Below are 26,430 nucleotides of genomic sequence, written 5' to 3'. Positions count from 1 at the left end.
AAAGTAAATTCATGAAAATAGTGGTGTTAGAGGTGTATCTTAAAACCAACCTTTTATTAGTAAATATGCTTTTTTGGGGGGGGGGGGCTCCACCTGCAGTTTATTATAGGCTGTGTCAGCTGCCAAAATACAGAAGCTTATACTTATTGTTGTTTATTTTTGAGGTATAACGTGTTTCATATCTCCTGCACATCACCAATGGCCTCTCAGTTTACAGACAATGTACCAAAACACCCAAAAAACCTCCCACACTGGATTCCCCTCGTGCAGAATCCAGACTTTCCGCAGAGGTGACACGATCCCATCCAGCCACAATAAACACCAGACTCCATTCAAAGGGGGCCTGGAGAGTTGTGACCCTCCTCCACAGCGCTCCGGTGCCTGTGCGTAATTCGGTGTCTCCAGATGCGCTCCAGTTGCGCCGGGCTCCAGATGTGTGCGTTCGTATTCACCGTGCGACCGAGGCGACGTCGAGCCGCGTCTGAGCCAATCAGCACCGCCCGGGGGCGGGCCGTACGTGGACTGTTGTGGATGTGAGGTGGTGTTGGTGGGGGGGGGGAGAAAATGGACAATTTTAACGCGCACATTCATCATTCATACGGCAGCGACGACGAGGAGAGCGGCGCTCGCACACGGAATTGATCCTGCAAATGCCCGGCCGTGGTGTGAAGAGGAAAAACCGCACCAGGCAGCGAGGGAGCGAGGGGAGGAGCGCGGTCCGCCACCCCGGTAAGGTCGAGCTCTCAGCGGGGGAGAGGAGTCGCGGCGCAGCGGGGATCGTGCTGGGTGATTTCTGCTGTCTATGTTTAGGGGCTGCGCTCATCACGGGGGAATAATGGAGAAGCTGCCGTCTCTGCGTAAATCATAACCTAGATTGTGTTGCATGCATTGGGAGTTTGCTGTTTGGCTTCATGTGGATCTCATCGCCTCTTTAAAGCATTGCTCTCCATCGCAACCCTCGTTTTCCACCCCAACATGTCACCGTGCGTCCACATTTTTGGATCCACACATGTTGCGAGTGTGTCTCCAAAGTGCGTTTTGTTCCACCTTTTACGCAGCCGGAACTCTCCCCGGCGCCCCGGTGTGTTGTCACCTCTGTCACTCTCACCGCGTAGAACCTGAGCTGTGAATCACAGGTGGGATGTTTGTGGCTGAACGTCACCGTCACAAAAAACTGCACGACCCCTTCCTTCCAGTCAAAGTGGAGCCTGTGCATATATATATGTAGGATGAGGTCACAGTAATCCCAAGTGAAACCTGGGGCACTTTAATATGCAGCACCTGGATTATCATGACAACCACCAGCCTTTATTTGTTGGGCAGCCTGTTGTCGTGAATTGTGGAGGCTGGTGGAGGGATGATGGTGCTCAGACCGGGAGAGATAGAGAGAGAGAGAGGTGCATGCTGGATGTGAGTGAGAGATCTGTATGTGGGGTGGTGGGGGGGATTTGGAGGACAGGACACCGTCACGTTATTTCCAGTGGACGCGTCCGGACGGTGCGTATTTGTAGTAACTCAACCACACTGTGCGCAATGTGAGGCTCGTAAAGCTGCGTGGAGGATAGAGGGGGGGGAAGTTGGTTGTTTTTATCCGCTGTAGAGCTGCTGTCATCGGTGGGACTGAGCTCAGGTCTGTGGGGATCCTGCTCCAGGAGGTTGGGAGAATTAAAAAATAAACTGGATGAACCTGCTCTGCTGTCACCTGCAACGGATCCGTGTGTGAGTCTGTGACAGGTACAGACCGGATAGGTGCAGGGAGCAGGAGGCATGTGTGTGGCGTTCAAAGACTGGAGGAGTCAACTGTGGGTGAGGATGCTTCCCCGTTGGCGTCCCTGTGTTCAGGAGTAGAGCTGTTTGGAAACTCTTCACAACACAGTGACATGGTTTGGCACATGATCCACTTCTCCCACTGGACAGATGGTCTGTGGGCTGCACATTATACTGTGCCACCGTCCAGGAATATTAAACACTGCTGCCACTGTAGTTCACCTGTCTCACTGTTATAAAAAAAAGGAAAATCAAGATTTAATTGGATTAATTTAATCTTAAAGTACTGAAATCCATGTTTCATAGACACATATTCACCCCCCAGGCCTTTGGGGGAACAGTACACTGTGCATACATCAGAGAGTGAAACCTGACTTCCTTTCAGTGTGAATGAAGTCTGGTCTATTTCATTGGAACTGTGGGGAATTTCCATTTTACTTGAAAGCTACTTTGAAATATCTGCATAACACTTCCTGTGTGAAACAAGCACATGCACGGCAGGGTCCTGTGTCTTCTTGATGCAGTCCAAATGTTACCCAAAAGAAAATACTTTGTTCTGCCTCCTGCTTACCTTGGACGCCTCTCATGCATTCAAGATACATTAGATACTAGCTCAGGAAAAGAGCAGGAAATTACCTGCTCTCACATCCTAAGTGCTCCACGTATTAATGAATCCCAAAGAAACAAACAAGGCGGCCAGGGTTCACTGCAGCTCTTAATTACGAGTCTCTTGTTAGTTTTTGATGAGGAAAGACGTCAACTCTGGTGATCTCATAACAAAACGTGCCGTCATTACCGGGGACGCGGTGGAAAAAAGACTCTCTGGAGGAGAGCGGGGTCCTGACGTGGATTTTTCATCTGATTTATGAAATGAGTTTATTGTAATGACGATAATGTAATTTTGGATTCACGATGGCTCTGTAATTCCCTCCCTGGTGATTAAGAGAAGCACCAATCTTGTCTCGCAGAAGCGTTGGCCGAGACAGACAATGTTCATATACCTGAGGTTGTGTGGTCATTTCCATAATCAGGGGAATTCATGAGAGGCGTCGACGATGCCAGTGTGCAACCTTTAAAAAGCTATTAACCCTGAAGGTCACTGTGCAGAGACTTCATGTATTATCATCCATTTTTTATTTGTTCTTTTTGAGTAAAAAAAAAATGTTCCTAATCACATTGGAGATGAAAGGAATGGAATTGAAAATGACAATATATAGTTAGGATGTAATAGTTTAGTATTATTCTTAAAAGGATGAAATTAAAGGAAGAATGGAAATGATATTAAAAAGCGAATTTTCCATCACAGGCTTGGTAATCTCTTCCATTTTTAATCTGCGATGTCAGGGCCACCACGCTAATTGAAGCTTGTCAGGAATGTGCGCCTCCTTCCTTATCCCAGGGTCAGATCGAATGTCTTCCTCTCTGTTGTCAAGGTCAAATTGTTTACCGGCCCGATCTGATCTGAGCTCTGCGATAGGCCTGCCTCCGGGCCGGAGCTGCAGAGATAAGATGGGTAGCAGGTAGAGGAGGATGGATGCAACGGGAGCGGCAGCAGTCAGTTAAGGCGGATGGATTTCTCAACGCGCCGTTTCTGCTGTGTGTTGTCAGGTGCACGCCCGGGCAGCCTGAACGCAGAGCAGCTTACTCGCCATATATCACAGTCCCCAGTAGGTGTTCCACCATACATGCTCCGAGCTGTGTGCCAGTGCTTGCTATGATCTTTCTCTCTGTCTGGGGCGATGCAGCCTGATCTGCACATTTTCTCGTCCCCGGTACTGTAAACAGCGTTGGCAGATCCAGAGCGCGAGCCTGAACCTCCAAATAATTGTTCCTACCCATCTTGTTCACACTGTTAATTAGCCCTTGTGGCGTTGGAGTGCAGCATATTGTTGAGACATAATTAATCAACCCAGCTTGTAATTATTCTAGGGTTTGGAATGCGAGCGCGGTTGGGAGGCTGGTTGCGTTGCAGGGCGTTCAGCTTCGAGGTAAACATCTTATTAACCGTGTCAGAGTCCCTCAGCCCACGCGGAGCAAGCATGGTGTTATTCAGGTGGCGTGTGCTGTTATCCATATTATGAAAATGGTCTCGTAAAAAGAACCGGCGCTTGATTAAGTTTATGGCCGTTATGGTTTCGAGGTGGTCGAGCTAATGGAAAAACACTCTAGTAGCTGCATGGAGACAGCGAGAGGGATTTCTTTATACAGCAAAAAAGCCATTTGTTCAGCACACACCAAATTGTGCACATGCCTCCTCTTATATATGCATATAAGAAGAGGAGTGGGAGTGGGAGAGCAAATTTAATTTCCAAGGGCAACTAGTAGGTGAGGACAGAAAAAGGAGCCTGGATCACATAAGCCTTTAATGCAGGTTTGTCAGAGGAGACGGCTGCAGGATTTTTTCTTTGGCTCGCCACAAACAAACAGACCTCACACACTCAACCTGACTTCTGCTCCATTTGCAGATACTCCAGAAAAGTGATGGAAACGCAGCGACGCTGTTATGCAGGCGTCCTCCATTCTCGCCAATAAAAGCACACGTGGACACATTCCGAGTCGGCGTGTCAGCTCCGGTCACGACAGCAAGAAAACATATAATCACAGAGTTTCACAACCTCCTGCGATAAGAATTTAGATTTATTTATTCTTAATCTTTGCTTTTTGCTTGTGATTCAGATACATTTAAATATTCAGAGCCCTATATTATATCTACAGCTTTTTACATTATTAAATACATTCAAAGTGTTTCAGTGGAAACATAGATTCAATGCTTCTGATTTTCTATATGAGAGCTTTATTCAACAAAGAAGAAAAAGGTTTCTGCAGAAAGGCTCTTGCAGCTGCACCAAGTTATATGACAGTGGCAGGAACCCAGGGAAGTAAGAGCCTTGAGTAAAGCAGGTAGGGAGCATATACAGGAGAGCTATAGGTTGATGGATCAGCATATCCTCCAGAGAGTTGCTGACATGCTGTGAGAAACATTTGGTTGAGCAACGTCTCCATTTCTACCTCATAAACTCCACGTGACCCTTAGATCAGAAGGTCGCAGGGCATCATTTTTAACCACATCCTCTTAACACCTTTCTACAGCTGTACCAAGTGCAATATAGAAACAATTGTTCAATTGTTACACAAAACATTTTGCAGGCGGATAGATGGTGCAGTGGTTAGCGCCGTCGCCTCACGGGGGTTCGAACTTCACGAGCGGTTGGGATCCACTTGTGTGGAGTTTTGTCTGCGTGGGTTTTCTATACGGGCACTTTGGCTGCTTCCCACAGCCCAAAGACATTCAGGTTAACTGGCCATCGTCTGAAGATAAATTTGCCTCTGGGGTCAACAGAGAGTGTTTTGAGGCTTCCAGTGTGGATATCAACGCTGAATGACGTTAAAACCCACCCTTTCCTGATTATAGTAAACTGGCAAAACACGGAGTGGCTTTTATTGTGAAGAAACCACAAACCACAGTGTGTTTTATCACCGCGGTTGGTGCCAACTGGGAGTGGTTATCAAAAATGCCTCTGCAAAACAATGGTCACTTTCCTCCCTGTTTCTGGCTGCAGCTTTACGATTCACAGAGAAGTAACGGAACAAGAAGCAGCAGCCACACAGAGTTGGTAGATGAAGACGTGCCACTGAGTTACAGGCGACAGACGGCTCCTCTGCTCCTTTTACTTTGTCTGGAAATCTACTCGCCGCACACGCAGCATGAAGTCAGATCACAGTCGTACGTGGTATGATGAAAAAAAGCTATTGACTGACTGCTTTGCTAAAACAACATGAGTCTGTTCGGCTGCTCCTGTAACAGATACACCAGCTCCCCCTTTCATTTCTGACTGCACTCGGCGTTACCACAGTAACCACGGATGCTGCCAAATCATCCAGGACTGACATTCTGAGCGTTTAAACAAAAATTATTCCCACATAAAATAACTGTCCTCCATTCGGTCGCATTTACAGAAGCTTCCCTTTCAGACGACTCAAGCGACGGGATCGCTGCGACAACCCAGACGACGCAGCGCGGCTATCTTCTGGTCCCTGGTCATATCTTTCAAACCCGTAATGACAGAGTCCGGGATTTAATTTTAGCCCGACCGAGCCTTTCTCCGGAACCACAAGATTTGTGTTTTCTCCAAAACACTTCATTTTGCTGAACTAATATGTCGCCAGCTTTAGGCCAGCAAAAACACACATGCCAGATGTGTGTTTAAGTATAGTTCAGACAGACGACTGCACACAAACTCCTGCACATATACAGCCACAAAAAGCCACTGAGAGGCCTGTTGACACACAGACATTTTACAGTGAAATCATCCAGGATTTGTGTCAGGGCACGGTCGGCCTCCTCCATTCAGCTGGGCTGCCTTTACAAGCCAACCATCATTTAGGAAGGAATGGAAATTTCATTTAACAAGGCATTTGGCCCATCCGGTGTCAATTTACAACCTTCTCTGTGTCACTATCCAAATCATTTCAGACTTAATAATGCTGCTTCTCTTACACCGGTAATGTCTGTGCTACCTGGAGAATGGCTGTAATGGTGGTGGATTTCATTTTTTGAGTGTTTCCACTGTCAGTTGTGCTTAGTGCCGGTGCTGTGGCCAGAAAACAGCAAATTGAACAAATAAGGGCAAAGTCTATCTCTCCCCGAAAGACAGAAATCCCTTTGTACTGTAAAGATGTCCCATTTGGGGGAAGAAAAACACAAAGTGACAAGAGCTGTATTTTCTTGCAGAAGGCCATCATCAGTGACATCCATTTCAGAGCACGTCACTTCTCATTTTTCTGTCAGAGCCCAAATAACAGCCCAGTGCAGAAGAATAAGCGTCTGTGTAAACGCAAATGAAGGGAGCCCGGACGCAATGACAATTTTCAATTCCGTTTCTCTGAATGACTTAATAATGCAGCTCTGTGAAAAACGGCAGCAGCAGGTAGAGAGAGTGGAGGGGGGAAGCCCTGAAGGCCGTCAGGACAGGAAGTATAGAGGGATTGGTCCGGCTGTCACCCGTGAAATATCGCTCATTAACTCCCTCTCCCTCTTGGTGTTCTCTCCTTCCATGCCCCTCTAAATGTCCTTCAGCCTCACCTCTTATTCCCCTCTGCTTCATTTTCTCTTAAGTACTGACCTTCCAGATGTCCAGCTTCAGAATCAGATTACAGTCAATAAAGTGGTCTGGCCCTTTAAAGGAGACACATTCTGCTCATATTCAATTTGATTTGATTTGTATAGCGCCAAATCTTAATATACATTATCTCAAGGCACTTTACATAGAAGGTGAAGACCTTGAAAATTATAGAGAAACCCAACAGTTCCCACAATGAGCAGCACTTTGGCGACTGTGGAGAGAAAAAACTCCCTCATTAACTGAAGAAACGTCCAGAAGCAGAGTCAACCTCGACCGGTGGGGGTGAGCAGAGGAAAATGGGGAGATGGGTGGGAAAGAGAGGAAAGAAGAGAGAGAGATAGAGGGGAGGGGAAGGAGAGGTGTTCATGGTTCAGGATTATATGTTACAGGCTCCAATGTTCAGAAATAACATCACTTTCCTCAAACTGTCCGTTGCTGCAGCTCCTCTAATCAGCCTCTGTCTGAAACACTTGGCTTTAGCTCCTTTACCGAACTTTGGGCTTGTTGATTTGGCAAAAGACAACTCCCGTGCAAAAACAAAAAATGAACCATTGATGGAAAAAAGTCTAATTTGACCGTTGCCTTGTTTTGCGGGGAATCGTCTTTACGAATCGTAGATGTGCACCTTTAACACTGAATTACATTAAAGAGGTAAGATAAGAAAACAGCTATAGAGGAACTTTCTTTGGTGTAAGGATACGGAACATTACGTAGAAGAGCTGGATTGTCCTGCTCTGCTGGTACAAGATCGACCTGCCACTTTGTATTAGCTGATATTTTAAAAAGCAATTCCATGCAAATATAGTGATATTTTCTCCTGGCGCTGTTGACACAATTTCATGGCTTGTTCAGCACACTCTGCGTGAACCTTCCTCGATGTTTTCTTTGCACTCAAGGCGAGCGAGTGATCAAAGAATTGTTGGCCTTGCAGAGTGTATTCCTCATGTCTGTGATTAAGTGTTTTGTGCACCTCTCTTTATCCCACCTCCCTTTTGAGGATGAAGCAGGAATAATTGAAAAAGGAAAAACAGCACAAAAGTACTATTGTTTTTAAGTTGAACCCTGCAGTCATCTTTGCATAGAGTAGGAAAACTAACGGAGAAACAAGAGGAGGGAGTGACGAGAGGTGGGACGAGTATAGGGACTGAGGGGAGAAGGTAAAGCTGGGAAACAAATTACATAAGGTGGAATCGTGGAGCTCTGGCTCCCGTCCTCACCTCTCCTTGAACTCTGTCCCTGCACCTACAGGCCCCTTTATTCAATGAGCCTTGTGCCTTTTTCCACCGCTAGTCACCCAACCATAATGATCCATCATTGATCCATGACAGAGGGACCTCTCTCGCCACTTAAAGCCACTTACATGTGTGTGTGTGTGTGTGTGTGTGTGTGTGTGTGTGTGTGTTCGAAATACTTGTGTGTCTTCTCACTGATTTGCCGCTCCAAGCATGTTGTCGTGTTGAGGCATGTCCTCGAGTTTCACAGGCCTACATTCATCATTGTTGCTCCTTGTTAATGGCCCTCCTGTGCCAATGTGCAGTCTGTCCTTCACACAAAGCAAATGGTAGAAATTAACATAACCGTGTTGAGCAGAGGTTTCACATCTGGAGATTTCAGGCAGATGAGAGAACTGGTTTTTTTTTTCTGATTAGTTATTTATAAATGGGTAGTTTCATGCCCTGATATCCTGTAATATTATCTTCAATGATTATTTTTCAGTTCACACATTTTCCTCCATGCTCCTCTAAACACACAATATCTCACTGCCTCAGAGGTACTTTTGAAATCAACTCAAATATGAGCTTTGCGCTGCTAATATTTGATAAGTTAAATGGAAGGAGGAGTGTCGAGGGAAGGTTCTTTTATGATATGATAGCGTTTCTATTGTGAAGTGGCAGTTTAAGGAACACAAATTGAATCTCCTGTTGTTGATCCAACGGTAATAGAGGGACCTCGGTGCTTTTAAATCAATGTAAATATGCTTAATAGACACCTGAAGGGAGAAGGACAAAAGCGACGGTGTCCTTATGTGAAATTGCTCGGCTTCAGATTTGATAAGGCAATGATATGAATACTTCATGCCCATCAGCATTACCCTCATCATAATGATACCCTCCATCACTTTTCTATTACACCTTCCTGCCATCACTATCAATTATCCCCACAACCACAAATCACAAAAGGACAGCGCTCATACACAGCTTCCACCGCAGTGTATCCTGAGGAAGATTGAAGTCTAATTGTATGCATTGGTGGCAGGGGATATAAAGCAAAAGCAAAAAAAAAAGACAAGAGAAGGAAATCAATGCCTTAACTAAAAGAGCAGATGCATTATTGATGAGGAATATGTAATGGGATCCCAAATGTCTGTTTCTCTCCAGCGTGGATGGCTCGCAGCGTCCGTGGTTGTACCCAGAGTAGTAGAAACAAGGGAAGTGTCAAAAACCGTCTGCTAACATCTCCACTTTCTTGTGAAAACGCTAAAGGCTTCACGTGTGCAGGAACAATTAATTCAAATAATGACTCCAAACCGCCTGTAGGTGCTACTGCGACAGTTTATTCATCCTGTCACACATTGTGGGGCCTCTGCTGCCTCACTTAACTGATAAGATTAGCTTAGTTTGGCTAACTTCATCGACTTTATCCACAATTTTTCCCTCTCTGGTGTCAAGTCTAAAATTGTCATTCTCACGTTACTCCTAAGATGTACAGTGTTGTAGCCTCATCATCTGTTCAGTGTGGCGTGCTAGTTTTATCCGTGTCGCGATGAGGCGTTAGAAATCGATAGCCTAGTTTATCGATGGATCGTAAGTTATTATAGTTATAGGATTTATCTAAGACTTGTGAATATTGTAGAATCGTCACTGATCTAATTGAAAACCAGGTAAATAGAACAACTTAAAGCAACACTATGTCACTTTCACTGAGCAACAGCGCCCTCTGCAGCAATATGTGGTGATTGGTGATTGGGATTTTCTGTCACTTCCACACTTCTCACAGGAGATCGCACCTGTTCACCAAAATAACATATATATAGATCAAGAGCAGACGTCAATGTCGGCATCAGTGGTAAATCAAGCTAATTTTGAAGCACACACACATAACGATGAGTAAAAAACAGGTCATTTTACGCACACATCTCTATTTCCTCTAAGCTTTCGAGTTTAGGAAGTCAGAGGATGAGTTGTTTACCCACGTCACCGGTGTGATGTTTGTTTTATTGCAAATGGAGGAGGCAGGCATCACTTCTGCTTGGCTGGAGAGGAGGCAGAAGTGAGGAATGTGAATGAGAGGTAGAGCGAGCGAGAGCGGCCAGGTGAGACCTGAAAGCTGCCTTTGTGTGGCAGCTGGCAGGAGGAACACTGCCCTTCACTGTGAGTTGTTCTCCCCAAACACACACACACACAAGCATACTGTACATATAGGGGTTTTATGGGGCTCATGTTTGGCAAGGAGGCTGAAAAACCGTTGCAATTTTGCGAGAGTAACAGCGAAGGCCTTCTCTCCGCGTCTCTCCAAGGTGAACGGACGTTTCGGTGCCATAATGCGGTTCTGTTTTCCCCTCCGCGTTTCCGAATCTCCATTTCAGATGCTAAACGCTCTCTCTCATTTTCTCCTCCACTGCGCCTCAACTGTATCTGGCTCAGTCCAACTGGAGCTTGAAGAGGATGATAATATCTAGTCCAGGCCGCCGCTCCAGGTTTGACATGCCATCGTTAAAAAAGACTGTTCCAGGAGTCAGTGCACATCACGGCACACATGGCCAGTAAATATCCCTCTTTCAGGGAAGGCAGAAGCCAGAGTGGGACTGAGATATGTGGCCTCCATGAAGAAAAGAGCTCAGTGAATTGTGCTTTTTAAATTTTTCTCTTTATGAGCTCAACCTGAAGATGGATTTTGACAGTTTAAAATCCTCGATCGCTGCCTGTGAAATATTCGCCAGCTGTGCCGCTTTATTGCTTTTTGATTACATTGTGTGTTTTTGTGTATTAAATGTGATTGAGTTTGCAGAGGACATATGTCTTTCCAAAATGAAAAGCCATCCAAATGAAAACATACCCAATGAGCTATCAGAAGTGTTAGTTATGGTGTCTCCGGAGACCAATCCCAGAGTACGTCTCCGTGTTGGCTGCGGAGCTGCAACGCTCTCTGTGTACTGATCTGTATTCCTGTTTGTTTACTTCTCTCCAGGAGGGGCCCTGCAGACAGCCGTCGCGCCAGGCACCATGAGGCAGCGAGCTTGGCCTGAGAGAGCGGAGAAATCACCCTTCATCTCGCTCAACCCGGCTGGGACGTGGAAGAAATGCACACAGCAGAAGCAGCGGCAGCAGCAGCGGCAGCTCACAACACAGCAGAGACAGGCTAATACACACATCTGAGAGTGCAGTGGAGAGCAAATGGGGAAGGCAGAAAGAGACTGAGAGAGGGGAGTCAGTAAGTCAGATCGCGTCATTCTAAATGGCAGAGTGGCCTGGGCCACACTATGAGGAAGTGATGTCCTTGTTAACACATTGTCCTCTCGTAGAAGCTCCTTGTTAGAAGTCACAAGTCAGTCCCCCGCCCCTGTGAGGCTGCCGAGCTGAGGGGCAGAGGATAGGGAAAAAAAAAACAGAGGAAGAGACAGAGCGGAATAAAGAGACTGTGACAGGCCCCCATGCAGGCGCGTAAGAAGTATGTCCTGCTGGGCTTGTGTGCGTGCTGCTGGCTGGTCCTCTTTTACTGGGGTGGAGGCGTCCAGCTGCGTCTGCTGCGGCTGCTGACACGCCAGCGGGGTGAGGTGGTGCGCCCCTGGCCCAACTGGACCGACCGGGCCTTCCTGCCCCGCTATGCCCACCTGGACGAGCTCCAGACAGACCCTGGGACGGCGGAGTCGCCCCGACAGCGGCGGCAGGCATGGTCCGCCGTTTACAAGGACAGCCGCTGCCGCATGGAAACCTGTTTCGACTTCTCTCGGTGTCGTCGCAGAGGCAGAGAAGGATTCAGGGTGTATATATATCCATCAGAGAAAAATGATCATGTGTCAGAAAGCTACAGGAAGATCCTGACGTCAATAGGAGAGTCACGGTACTACACGTCTGACCCCCGCGAGGCCTGTCTGTTCGTGCTCGGGATAGACACCTTGGATCGGGACCAGCTATCAGGACAGTTTGTGCCCAACCTGGACGAGCGTATTCGTGGTTTCCCGTTGTGGAATGACGGGAGGAACCACCTGATCTTCAACCTGTACTCAGGCACGTGGCCCAACTACACAGAGGACCTGGGCTTTAACATCGGCCAGGCCATGTTAGCCAAAGCCAGCCTCAACACAGAACACTTCAGGCCAGGCTTTGACATTTCCATCCCGCTGTTCTCCAAGGACCACCCGCAGAAGGGGGGAGAGCGGGGCTGGCTGGTGAGGAACACCATCCCGCCGCGAAGGAAGTACCTGCTGATGTTCAAAGGGAAGCGTTACCTGACGGGCATCGGCTCCGACACCCGAAATGCACTCCACCACATCCACAATGGGAAGGACATTGTGTCGTTGACAACGTGCCGCCACGGGAAGGATTGGGAGAAGCACAAGGACTCCCGCTGTGATCACGACAACTTGGAGTACGAGAGGTAAGACGGGGGTCACACAGCCAGAGGGGATGCTTGGAATGAGGTGATGTTAACATGAGACATGAGGTGCGAGTCATGGTGGCACTGTACAGCGGTTTATGGGAAACAGAGAGTCAAGTGCTATTTTGTTATTAGGATATGGTGTTGTTCCATTCGCCGTCTTTTTTTGAAGTTTACATGCTGTTTTATTGCTCTTTGAGATGTCATGTTGGCGTGTGTGTGTCCCACTGGTTATTTCTGTCTCTCTTTCATGGCTGCGCAGTTTTTGACAGAACGACTTTATGATGTTTGGCAGTTGCTCTCGAGATCAAAGATTCTCGATACAGACGCGCGTCTCTGGAAATTTAGATTCAGGTCAAGGTTTGCGGCGGCTTTCTTGTTCTCGCGTTGGTGATGATAAAAGTACAGTTTAACAGTGTTTCTTTTTTCAGTGACTGACCTTGAGCTCTTTTATTATTCAATAATTCTCATGGCGTGATCGAGACATTGGAGTATTGAACAAAGTTGTCGAATGGATTGGCAGTCGGTCATGTGCATACCTCCGTCAAGGCCCAACGGTCCTATTAAATTCAATGAAGCTGCACCAATCTGCACAAATACAGGTATTACTCCCCCAGATATGTGATTTTTTTTCATTTCATTTCATTATTCCCAAGGAAATATGTGAAAATGTCAAAAATAAATATGCCCCGTTAGGGATAAAAATGTCCTGGATCCACCCCAAAATTTTATGATTTCTTCCATGTCTCATTCCTCCACCAAGTTTCGTCAAAATCCATTTGGTAGTTTTTGTGTGATCCTGCTGACAACAACCAACAAACCACAATGGGTTTGAAAACATATTATTGTTCATAATCTTCTCGGTAGAGGTAAAATACAAGTGAACAAATGACTATTTCCATTTTTCTTTTTTTTGGCATTCACTACTAAGACATTAATTACAACTGCAACAACAGTGTGTAATGAGCCAAAGCAAAGGTCTCCACGTAGAACGACTAAATACCTCAAAGACTAATCAGACATTTTGTGTGTGGCGGTTTTAATCAGACTGTCCATTCATTTCTATTACTGTTGCCGTTGATGCAAGGATTAAGCAATAAGATTTCCATTTCCACTTTGAATGCAATTCTATTTTGGACTTTGCTGTTAAGATGGTGTACAGAGCGGATAAAAGATGGGGGGGGGGGGGGGGCGAGAAATGCAATTGCGGCAGTGTTGAGAGTGATGATCTTTTATTAAAACTAATTAAATTTCAGCACATGACCTTTGCCACGGTTTGAAATCAATTCATACAAAGAAAATACACAATATATATAGGCTGTGTGGGCGTGCGAGCACCATTGTTAACTTAATATTGAAAAAGCTTTATTTGCCAAATATAAATTACAGCAGCAGCAGCAGCAGCAGCAGCTTGATGAATATGTCTCATCCTCAGAGTCTTTTTCATATTCCCGCACTGGCTTATTAGTGTTCAGGCATTAACTTGGAAACCGACAAAAATAGATACATGTACTTGAAATAAATCATAGAATGTCACGTCCTGCCTCCTGCATGTTGTACCCAGGCTCCACCCCTCGCCTGAATGTTTCCTGTGGTGACCTTTCCTGACCCAGACAATATTCTGCTGCGTTCATCGTATGTAAAAGGCAAATATCTGAAGTAGGGAGGATGGAGAGAGAATTGATACTTGGGTTTTCAAGAGAATTGATGTAAAAGGTTTAAAACGTCTTTAAATAACCCATCAGACTATCACACTATATTAAATACACTATATTCAGTTATGGCCCAACTGTGATAAAATTCTGTTCAAATTTGAAAATTGTTCGATACCACGCTATAACACAACACTTACACTTTGCAGTGAAAGTGTCTGAAGCCGAAGTGCTGACATGAACTCCTCATTATAAAGTCTCTGCTCGTCCATTTATAGACAGGAACCGAGAGCATTGAAAGACAGGAAATGGATTTTACAAACAGAAAAGCCTGAATATTGAAACAAAGAGGAAAAGGAGTTCTCGAACCATATGGCTCTGTAGCAGCGTGAGAATAAATTCAGCTGAACTATGAACGGTGCCATTGTTCCGTAATAGGTGAGTAAACAAAGACGGTTTTGTAGGATTTAATTTGCTTGTCTGATTCATACCTTGACAAACAGAAGCAGAACAAACTGAAGTGCAGAGTCGAGGGCCGACCTACGGAAAGCTGTTTAAAAAGTGTTTACATCACGCACACAAAAGTATTGTGTGTCTGAAACCTGATTTTCCGTTGATAACCTTGTCGCTGTGTGCTACAGTTTAAATGTGTGGTCACAGTTAAAGTGACGAATGAGACCCAGAGCGGCTGAAGTTCAATATTGTACGTTAAAGTTAAACTTTTCGTAAACGTAAAAGATAATTTCCTTTTTGATTACGTCCTCTGTGTCTTGTTTTGCTGTGGCTTCATTTAAAAAGTGCGTCTGCATCGCTGAACTGATTCTCCCCTTTCATTCATAAGGAAAACCGAATGTAAACTTCAGCCAGTGGCAGTTGGAAGTTGTTTTCTCAAATGATTCCTCAAAGCAAACTATATTCCGACGATACAATATGACTTTTCAGATAGAGTTTATCCCCCCCGACATCAGCCGTTACGTGGTGGCTCTGCTCCAAGTGCACTTAGATGTGGCCTATACCTTTACGCTTGTTTACGTTGGGCTGGGCGGCAAAGGGATGGAGCCGCTCTGTGAATGAGCTCATTTATTCCACACAGTCCACTCACTCAGAGCAGGGGGGGGGCGACAGTGAGGAGGACAGCGAGGGAGGTGGGGTTGGTCCCATGTGGTACTTTGCGGGTGGATAAGGCTCCGAGGGTGTGAGGGTGTGAATAGGGGAGGCGAAGTGAGAGACAGCTGCCGTTTGTAAGAACAACACATAAAAAAGGTGGATGAGTTTTTTTTTCTTCCCCTCCTCTTTCTTGCCTTTTGTACGAGGTTTCTTTTCTCTGGAAAATCAGGGCTTTTAGCTATAGAGAGAGAGAGAGAGAGAGAGAGAGAGAGAGAGAGAGAGAGAGAGAGAGAGAGAGAGAGGTGTGAAGGAGGGTGTCGTGGTGGTTGAGTGGGTGGGGAGGATTTTAATACGGGGGTGGGGGGGGGGGTGGTAGAAGATGAGATTGGTGGAGTCTGCAGAATCCAAATGAATGAAAGAAAACGAAAAGAGGACAATTAAAGAGAAAACTCAATGTGCATTTGTCTGTGTTCAGGTCGGAGTCTCTCCTCTGCCGGTCGGGCTTATTCTTCCCACCTTAACTGTTATCCTCTTTTACTCCTCTAGATCTCTTTCCTCAGTAATCCAGCAAGTGTACTAATAATAATGGCCCATGTCACTGAGCAACCACGTCTTTGTGTGTGTGTGTGTGTGTGTGTGTGTGTGTGTGTGTGTGTGACTGTCACTATTATGCATGAGCCTGTGTGTGTGCATGTGTTAGACCGTGTCACAGCCATTGAGGCTCTTAGAAGGTGGTATCAGGTTAATGAGCACATGCGTCTGGTACACCAGCAGATTAGCCCGGAGGGACCCGGACAGGACGGCCGCCAACGGACAAAGGGCGAGGAAGGAGGCGGAGGTTGGATGGGGGATGGGGGGGTGCTCGTACACACACAGAGAGGAACGGACAACTGTGACATCTTGTCTCCACCTATAGAGGGAACCTGAACCTACCACCCACCTTTTCACTGATGTAACAGGGCTCTACATTAATTGCCTTTAATTGTTTCTGGCATGAACTTTAGAGTTAATGTGGAGTAAAGTTAGAGAAGTAATTAACCAATGGCTAAAAGAACCAATAAATAATTATAATCATGATTTAGTTTTGTTGAGGATCAGGCTGAATTCAAACTCATAAATATGAGAGAGATGCTCAGCTCTGCTCATTGCTTTTCATTCATATGCTACAGAACCATTCAAAATTACATTTTTGGCTAATATGGGCTCAAAAAAGGCTCAGTTGCATTTGGAGCATGTGAATGTTGAGCAACACCTGGAAACCTGTGGTTTTTGTGTGTGCGTGTACACACGTTTCCTGTGAAGTGCACACCGGTCTAAATGCCAGAAGACAATGTTTGTACTTGCAACCTAAATGTGTGCATAGGCCACTTGTGCAAATTCAACGTCCCAATTGTCTTTCTCCACTTGAAATTTAGGTTTAAAATACAACCAGAACATCATTTCACACAATTACCATCATCTTAGGCTACGTGCACACTTGTACGTTTTTCTTCTAAATCCTCGTCACTGCTACATCAACATCTACCGTCCACACTAGTGTTCAAGCCCCTAAATTAGTTTTCGAGACGCTGCAGGTCCCGTTGTAGCTTGAAAACTCAGCGGCTGTTATAGACTGGACAGGCAGAAATGGAGATGGTTGTACAAGATGACGCAGTCACCTGCACTCGCTTCCTGATTGGTCACAACGCAAGTACAAGCAGTGGAGGTGAAATGTTGTAAATACTTTCTCTAAATAACAGTTCAGCCTTGTTTTTAGTCCGAGAAAAGAAATCCCCTATTTATAGTAAATGAAACAGATTAGATTTCGGTCCCTGCGATTCCTATTATCATAATATAAGTCGATTTACTGTTTGGTAAATAGCACCTGAACATTTGCTACAGGGAAAAAGAAATAGGAGCAGAAGGTGAAATACTTTTCTATTCAGTTAGTCTGTAACATTGAGTGTGTGTGTGTGTGTGTGTGTGTGTGTGTGTGTGTGTGTGTGTGTATGTGTGTATGTGTGTTTGTGTGCGTGCAGAATTATGGATGACAGGAGATAAAACAGAACACAGTAGCAAAGAGACAAGTCGGAGGTAGGACACGGTGGTACCCAAGGCAATAAGAGTGTGCAGCAACACAGGAAAGGAGAAAGGTTACAAAAAATTGGGGGAAAAAGACAGATACTGCAGGCAACTTAAAGAAAAAAGGCGAGAATGAGACAGGGCGACAGCGAGGGTAACAGAGAGAAAAAGAGGGAATTGGAGGAGAAGGGGATACTGAAGCGAGGGAGAAGCTGTGCTGCAGCCTAATGGCCTAGTTTCCCTCACTTAAGAGAATTCTCTAAGAAAGGGAAGAGAAACGTGTGTTGTACGGTGAATGTAAATGAGCAAGAGTGTGGAAAAACAGAGAGAGAAGAGAAGGGAGAGAGACAGAGAGGGATATTTAGGGGCAACAAAAGGTGCCACAGAAAAAACACAAAAGATCTCAGGTTCCAATTTGGACCACAGCGAGAACCGACCGAGGTTGCGGATTTTAAACGAGTGAGAGGCTGCGTAATGCTCCGGCTCCCTGTTTGGTCTTGGTCTGTACATGGGGGCTGGTGTAGGAAACGGATTGGTTATTATTCATGACCTTCCTCAAAGCAACTCAAGGTTGAAAGAGAAAGAGGAGTGAGCAATCAGACTTTAAAACCGGGCTAACAGCTCCGGATGAACGCGGCATACAAATCAGACGAAATGGAACTGAAGGGCAAGGCAAGAGGAGCGATGCATAAGTGAGTTGATTGATAAGTTCGCGGCCTTAGGTGGAACGAGTCAATTTCAGTAAACCTGGCCCATTTATTTTTCAACACAGTCCTACAGAGTTCAGCGGCAGCATACAGATTCATTCTATGTAGGAATCAGACCTCGTCAATGGTCTCCTGAGTAGTGACGATGACTGGACTTCCAGGACTCGCCCTCTTCATCATATTGTAAGAAGAGGCATGCTCCCCTAGTATTGTCTGTTTCTTCAGACTGTGCTGACCTGCTATTTTGAATTACCTGAAACAGAAAGACCCCTACCAACCTAACTACTGCACAACCAGTGTGTTCTTTAGGTTTATTGTTTATGTACACGCACTGCAAAAAGCCCAAAGTCTAAAGGGAGCTCCTCTCAGAAGTCCACCCAACATTCCTCAGCAGCTAGCCTAGCATGCATTATAACAAAGCATGGTAAAGCAAAAGTAGAACCCGACATTTCCAACGTGCACTTGAAGGCCAATCAGAACAGCTCAGGAAAGGGGCGACTTAAAAAGACAGGAGCTGAAACCAAGTGTTTCAGACAGAGGCTGCAGAGAGGAGCTGCAGCAATGGACAGCTTGAGGAAAGTGATGTGTTTTCTGAGCATCAGAGTGTGAAAACCTAACCCAGCAATCGAAAGTAAACCTGAATATGAGCAGAATGTCTCCTTGAAAGAGTTGAGCTGCACATTCATGTATAACTCGTCTCCTTCTGCTTTACAAACTTCATCATTCATCCCTCGTATGTTCACTTGACTGAATGTTGGAAGTAAGCTCTTTGGATATGCTCTCGTTCACGCATAGGAAATTGAACAGGACACTTGTAATCTCTCATGCTGCCATGTGCATGTAAATGTTATGTAACCGTTTCCACAAAGGATTTCGGTGCGATCGGGTAAAATATGAATCAGCACTGGGGGGCTGAAAAAAACAACGTCACTCTTTTCTGCTGGCCGACATTTAAAAAGATGGCTCCCTTGGCTGTGGAGTTACCGCTCCTGTACATGCACAATTTAAATTAATATCTGGGTGTTTGTGTGTTTGGATCTGTGCTCACTGTACCCTAGTGTGTGCAATCAGAGAATTTGGCAAACCAAATAAGAAACGCTGCAGCCCGCTGTAATTAGGGCCTGTGAGATTGTACTCCTGAAGAGTGCTGTGGAGTGTATGATTGTGTGTGTGTGTGTGTGTGTGTCTGTGTGTGGTTTGTGTGGCCCATGTCTCTTGTCTCTGTTTAGAATACTTGGAACTGAGAGGCAGCCTTGTGGTTCCCTGGCACTTGTGCAGTCCATCCTTCATTCTTTTCCTCTCCGCTCCAGCTCGTGTCTGTCGGATCCCACGCGCTGGTCTCGCCTCCTTCCCTGTGCTTTTGACAAGTCTGGTCAGATATAAAGTATTTATGAAGTCACAAAGTGCCTCGTGGTGCAGAAAAGGTTGCATCCAAGTGCTTGAAATGAACCTGCTGGCTCACAAACCGTCGGCGCTGATGGACATTGGATCAATTGTAATTTGAAAGGAGTTGCATGTAGTGAAGTGTTAATATCAGACTCTGCAGGTCCGACACATAAATAGTGCCTGGCCAATGAATATATAAAAACATTAAGCAACTACACGGCAACATTTGATTATGAGGACTCTTTGGGGAAGGTTCCCTCAGATTATTCCTACGAGAAGAGAGTCCTCACCTTGAAGCCTTTTCTCTTGGATAAGTAAAACCACATGTAAAACCCACATGTGTGTATCTTGTCAATCAGTCACGTATGACATCCTCCCCCATCAGACTCCTGCCGGTAAACCCTTACCCGAAACTAATATATTTTCAAAGAGGAACAGCCAGAACCGAGCTGAATCTACCTGAGGATAGACTGAGGCTGCAGAACGATGTGCTTTCAGTCATAGAAACTGAATTTATTGATGTAGGCTTTAAAGACATTTTGAATAACTTAAAGTCCTATTTCCATTTGGGACAGCTGCTCAAACAACGAAGCATCCTGCGGCCAATTGGGTGACGGACAAAAATGTTCTAACCTATTTAATATCTGTAAATAAACTGTCGAAATCTTGTGGGTCACTACTGGTTTTGTCTTTCATGATCTTTGTTGGTGGCAATGAGATGACTTCAGACTATATCTCCGTTGATTACATCCAAACCACAGCATAATGTTTCCTGACAGGATACAGTAGGAATTTTAGTTTTTTTTGGGGGGGTTTGATCTAATGTGGAATTCAAGTGTTTATATGCTATTATTTTTTTAGCCGCAACTATGAGCGAGGGAGACACATGAACTCGTGTCTGAAGGTCATGTTTTGCGAGATCACAAAATCAATCCAACCTTACGACAACTCCTGTGATTGATGACTTTGGCCGTAACAGTAACTTGGAAGTGTTGGTGTTGGCAGAGGCTCGCGCTCTCTGATTCCTTCGCTGCCGCTCTTCAAGCCGCTCATCTGAAAGGCAAAAAAACCCCACAGCTTTCATTCCTTTAGTCTTGAGCAAATGAAATGCTGCGTCCTCAAACACGAGCCAGTCACAACCTGCTTGTCATCTCTCGTGTTTGTGTTCCAGTCTTCAAGCCGTCATTGTTCTCTCGCCCGCTGCTGACTGTTGAATCATATTTTTCGCCTCCCACGTCCTCAGCACTGCAATTTCAGTTCTCATGCGTCCATCCGCTCCATTTTTCAGGGTAGGTTGTAATATATCTATCTTGTCTGGGGGCATTTGTTGTGACAACCATGTGTCACTTGAGCCACGCCATCAGACGAATTACGAAAGGTCTCAGAGGCTTTGTGCTGTACAAGCTTCAAGCAAACTTCAAACACAAACAAGGTCAGAAAATGTAACTTGACAAACTGTCTGGTAGGTGTATCTCCCACGTTCAGGCTTTGCTACCATCTGGGAAGTTTTCATTTTAAATCCTGCATTAAATTGGCGGAAACAGAAAGATCCCTCTGTTCATTTCGTTCATATTTGTGCACATCTTTTGAAAGCTTAATAACGTGGAAGAAACGGAGCAGTACCACAGGACATCGAGGGGGGGCAGTGTAGCCAGAAGTTCAAGCTTTCACCAATGATGGAACATTTTGAGGAGAGACTTGGCGAGTTGGTAAGAAACAACAGGGATGCACTTCGCTTTGGCACAGGGACAATCTGCCACTTTTGCCTCTCTCCGTTTGTCGTTGTCAGAAACTCTCAACTCTGTGCTGCCCTCTAGTGCTTAACAACCATGCTCATATTAAGGAGACATTCATAAATAAAGTTTGCATGCATGAATATTCCGAAGCTCACAGCATTTACTCTTCCTCTGTCTCTTCCTGACACCTTCTTTGAATGTATCCTCTGCACAACCCCGTAACTTTTGCCCTACCATCCACTTCCTCTTACTTTTTCCACATAGAAGTGCACAGTGTCCTCCTCCAGTCGACTGCAAGCCGGAGCTCCAGTAGGTTATGTTTAATTTATAAACAGACTCCGCTTCTCCATGAAAGTGAAACTTTTCTTGACAGCTCAGCTGCGTCTGTGGTGTTACACACTATTGTCTCGAACACCATTGTGTTAGTTACACGCACATTTATGCAGAAATGCATGTTCACAAGCAGCGATGAACAGTCTCTCTTTGTTCTCACTTGTGAACCGATTTATTCCAGCTCTCAAACCGTGTTCCCCAGCCCCCCCTCACCGCTCACCCTTTGTACATGCTTTGAAGATGCGGACAGCAAGCGGAAGTTTAAGTGAGGAAATGTTTTTCAGGATATGAGCCTTCCCAAGTTTTATTTAATCTACTCAGATAGATGTGACTGAACAGGAGACTTGAACACCAGGATGCTGAAGCCCTTAAAGAGTCATAGAGCGATTCACATGCTGTAATCATTTTGTATTCAATTTTGAAATAAATCAGGTTCAACAATCATTATTAACAGAAGCAATAGATCTGCGCTTAAATCTTGAAAATCTCATTTACGTGCAGGTAATGCAGTGCAGCTGTTTTGAAAGAAATCACCTCAGCTGTAATATCCTCTCTCTGTTGACCTCGCTGTGTTCACTTATTACACAACTACTGAATATGAAACCAGTGACCACTTAAAAAAAAAGTACATCTGGTTTTGACTGATCGTCTCAGGTACAAACCATAACTGAGAAATCCAGACACGGCCTCCGTTTATTTCAAAGGGTTTCAAGGATTTTCCAGTTTAATCCGTGTGGACTGGATGAGTGGTGCGGCGCCTTTACAGCGGGGGCTCTGCGGCTCAGCGATAATGTGGGAGATTTGGTTCAAAGTTATGCGACACTATTATGACAGCACTTTCTCAGAAATAGCAGAAAGTGGACGGCAAACCGAGCCCAAAAAATGTAATAACTTGCTGGACGAGACACTGTATTTTTTGCACAGCTTGGGAATCAATGCTCTAGACTCGGTTTCGAAATGAATTCAAAGGACCCCAGTCTTCTCTTAAGCAGACTGGAGAAGTTGTAATGGTTCAAATTTTGTGATTGATATAATGAAGAGATAAATTCTACAACAATATCTGTAAAATGACCCGAGCCGAATATCTTGCTGTGGATAAGGATTCATTTGTAAAGAATCCAATAAATAATGAAATGATATTCAACAGGGACCAGTTTATCAGCGTCTGGATGCTCTGTTTTTTCTCAGATTAATCTAGTTTCTGAAGATTTGGAAAAACATTTTGGATAAGGTTGCACTGTGTTATCTGCAAATCGCAAACATATGCAGCTTTTCACCTTCACCTCCTTATTTCTTCGGTTTCTGCAGCTCAAACTTCGTTTTCCCTTTTAAAAATCCAAAATACATGAAATATGTGACTATGGCCTCTCAGGCGCCGATCGGTTTCTTAAGGTGGACCGTTTGGCCCCGGGGCTCCCTCACTAGTGTGGATATCCTCTTAATGGGTGTCTATTCAGCCCCCTAATCGGGCCTTTTATCAACACCACAGCGATCATAGCTGGAAAAGCCTCTGGCGACCTTGCTCGCTTTTGTCGAGGCCAACTGGAGCGTAAAAGCTTTGACAATGACAACGCAGTTCGGAGAGAGGGAAAGAGAAAAAGACATGAATGGCTGACGTAGTTGAGGAGTCGAACCTCCAATGGGTGCCCTGGATTTCACTTGTTTACCAGTTTTTTGATGCCATTTATTTGACCTTTGACCTCTGCACCATATGCTGCGAGAGACTTTGGTTTATGGTTTGTTTAAGGCGAGGAATATTAAAGATTAGTGATACCTCTGTGTTTGAGCAACTCTGTGATCAAGGGGAATATTAATTTAAGGGAAATCGCACATTTGTTTGTGGTTAATTTACTTTTCAAAATATAAATATTTTGAAAAAACTCGCCAAAAGAAAGAATTGCAGAAACCATTAGGGTTTAGAAGTTCAAACCATTGAGAGACGCCTGCAGTCAAATCCTTACCCACAGACACACAAATCAGACCAGATTCTGATGCAGTCACTTCGTCCCAAACACATCCCAAAGATTTTTTTTTTCTCGAGCACTTCCTCACAAAAGTAAATTGCCTGAGATGTCTGCTGCAAAATTAGGTCAGAAAATATCTTGTAGTGTAAATGTGCAATAAGATGAAAGGGCGTTTTAATGACAGCCTCTTTTTTTTTACTCTCTTTGATGTAAGGAGCGGAGCGTTTTGATTGGTCGGTCTCGAGATGAGTGACTGATACACGGTGATAATCCTCAACCACTGGAGGGTTCAAAAGACTTTCTAATATTCTCTGCACTATCAGTAAAATGATCTGTAGACCCCGTTATTTTAATAACCTTGAGGGATATTGGGGTTAAACTGGGATTTGGGTGAAGTGGGGGCGTCTTGGGATCCTCGAAAATTCTTTATGCAAATAATTTCATTACGCTCTGTGTCATTTAATCATATACACTGGAGTTTTTGCTTGTTAAATAAGTGTGTGTAAGGCAGATTTGATCTGTGTTTGCATTAGAGTCCCTGATCCTGATGCGAGTCCTTTAACATCCAATCAGATACTGTTATTTACACAGCATCAGATATGCAGCGTTGATTAAATATTTATCATGGACACTGAAGGAGCAGCTAGTCCCCTAACCTTGGCACACCTTATTTTTTATGAGCTACTTGATCCAAATACGGAAGGTCCTGGTTCAGAAACGACTAAAATGATCAGCCTGAATTATTGAGATGAAACAAATTAAAGTTTAACTGGGAGGTTTTTGACTCCACATTCACACACTTTACCTGTGTTTGCACTGGGAGCCAGTAAAGCCAGGCTGAGGAGGGAAAGTGGAGCAGAGTCGGGGACGGATCAGGTTTTTATCAGCTTTATTTTAGCCGATACCAGAACTTAAGAAACTTGTGAAATGGTAGTTTTATAAGAATGACTGGCAGTTTGCTTTTTTTTTTTATTAGTCTTAAGTCTACAGTTTGCGTGTGCAGGAGAGAAAGTAATAAGGAAAGACTGGTTTGTTTAGGGTTTACCAGAAGTCGGCCCTGTGTTCAGAGGCTGTAAAGATGGACGCTGTGCTATCATGAACCGCACCTCCTCCATGTTTGCAGATGGGACATGGACAAAATGAAAATGAGATGTAGTTCTTAGGACGGTAGCTTCGTTACAATTAGTTATTCGATGCCATATAAACAGGGTGAAAGTCAAACATGGCTTCATTTCTGCACAACGGGAGGAAGTGAAGACACATCGTCCATCTTTCTTTACAGTCTATTCACGTGACCTTATACACGCAACACAACTGGCAACCACAACAACATCAGTGTCTTGAAATATTAACCAGAAGCTGGAGAAACCTTAGGTCTTAAGCGACAGTCAGAATATTATGGCTAATCCACACTCCCCTCTAAGCTCCTAGGCCTGGAAGTATGTGATTCTTTGGCTGGGTGAGTAAAGACAAGTATTACTTTCTGCATAAAATGTTGCATGAATCCCATCAGCTACAGGCGAAAATCCCCAAACTAAACCAAAATAATGTTATGAGAACAACCGGCAATTGTTTTTTTTATCACCGTCTAGGCTGCAGCTGCTGTCTAGAGAACTGAACTTGAAATATTTAAACTATTAGTGTCTCACACTGAAAAACTTCCCTAATAACGTTTGATGCTAGTTTTCTGTGCTGCGTACAGGTTAACACTGTGTGTAATAAAACTTTTTTTTTAATGTTCTGTTCTCTGTGAATTAGTAAATATGTTTCTCTGCACCTAGAGTAGCTTCTGGGGACAACTTGTGCTCCTTGACTAAAATAAATACGTTGGCAACACTTTGTCTGACCTGTAAAGTAAAACCTGTTCTCAACATCTCGCCACACAATAAGCAACAGATAAAGCCGAGTCATTTTCAGCTTGTGTTCAGCCCCTGTGAAGTGACGTGCTCGTATTTCTCCTCGGTTCTTCAGGATCTATTCGGACTGACGGCTCACGTACAGGCTGTCTTCTGCTTCCCCAGTCACACTGTGCACTTCGGCAAGTTGTTCAGTTCCACTTAATCGTCGCCTCAGGTGTTTGAAATGCCATTATGATATTAGTGGTGGATAACAGATTGTTCAGAGCGACTTTGCCTTTCATGCCCAAATCTGAGGAGTACTCGTTGTACTTCTTACGCTCGTACTGAAGGAGCACACAGGGTGCTTTTTAATTTATAAGTGAGCAGTCTGTCCTTTCACGTGTTGACTTGAGCAACGTCAGAAAACCTTTGAAACCAGACGTACTGTTCTGCTGCCACACCTCCTTCTCTAACACGGATTCACAGGAAAAGGGTGGGAACCACCGCATGAGCTGTGCAAAGTCCTGATTACAGATGATAAAATCCTTATTATATAGTTCACTCTTGGAGTTTTACGAAAGTGCATGGCAGATGTTTTCTATGCAGTGCAATAAACTTCCCATGACACTATTTACTCATTGGGGTAGTTCATATTGTTCAAGCAACCGGATTCAAAGATCCTATAATCAATGGGTGTGTAATGCAAGAAAGTCAATAAAACGTGTCGTGTCAGAGTTGTCGTATTGACATTTAAGGTGTATTGATTGATTTACCATCAACTTGAGTAACACACACACAAAAGAATTCCACCTTAAAAGAGTTTTCTACCTAACTATCGGCCTTTTGTTAATCTCTCCTGCTGATTTATTTATTGGTGATGTAATTTAAAAGATTTATAGATTAGATTGTCCTTCGTCTGTGCTCATGTTTTCAACGTGGTTTCATTTTCTTGGCACAAGTAAAAACTATTTAAAACACAAACTACTCTTGTTCATTTACGTATATTGCTTTAAACCACAGTGTTTGCAAACTGCCATGGTACCGTCGAAAAGTTAACAAAATGTTGTCGCAAAGTCAGTTTAGAAATTTGTGTATTCAGTTATAGTGGATTTATTTATGGGAGGAAGGTTGTTTATACAACCTAGAAACGAGCCACAA

At 44.6% G+C, this 26,430-nt stretch overlaps 2 protein-coding genes across 2 annotated transcripts in view; one reads left to right on the top strand and one right to left on the bottom strand.

Annotated features, from left to right (window-relative positions):
- The window catches only part of LOC117770083 (double-strand-break repair protein rad21 homolog A-like), a 951,093-nt gene that overhangs the window by 519,295 nt on the left and 405,368 nt on the right, over positions 1 to 26,430 (bottom strand). The gene's annotated exons all lie outside the window — the stretch shown is intronic.
- The window catches only part of LOC117770077 (exostosin-1c), a 77,251-nt gene continuing 51,199 nt past the window's right edge, over positions 379 to 26,430 (top strand). The window contains exons 1-2 of the mRNA XM_034599124.1: positions 379 to 729; positions 11,079 to 12,488. Coding sequence (XP_034455015.1) covers positions 11,542 to 12,488 — 947 coding nt within the window. The 5' untranslated portion in view covers positions 379 to 729; positions 11,079 to 11,541. The remainder of the gene's footprint in view (positions 730 to 11,078; positions 12,489 to 26,430) is intronic.

The sequence above is a fragment of the Hippoglossus hippoglossus genome, chromosome 11 (assembly GCF_009819705.1).
Source record: "Hippoglossus hippoglossus isolate fHipHip1 chromosome 11, fHipHip1.pri, whole genome shotgun sequence".
Taxonomy (NCBI): Eukaryota; Metazoa; Chordata; class Actinopteri; order Pleuronectiformes; family Pleuronectidae; genus Hippoglossus; species Hippoglossus hippoglossus.
This window is presented reverse-complemented; position numbering and strand designations above follow the sequence as displayed.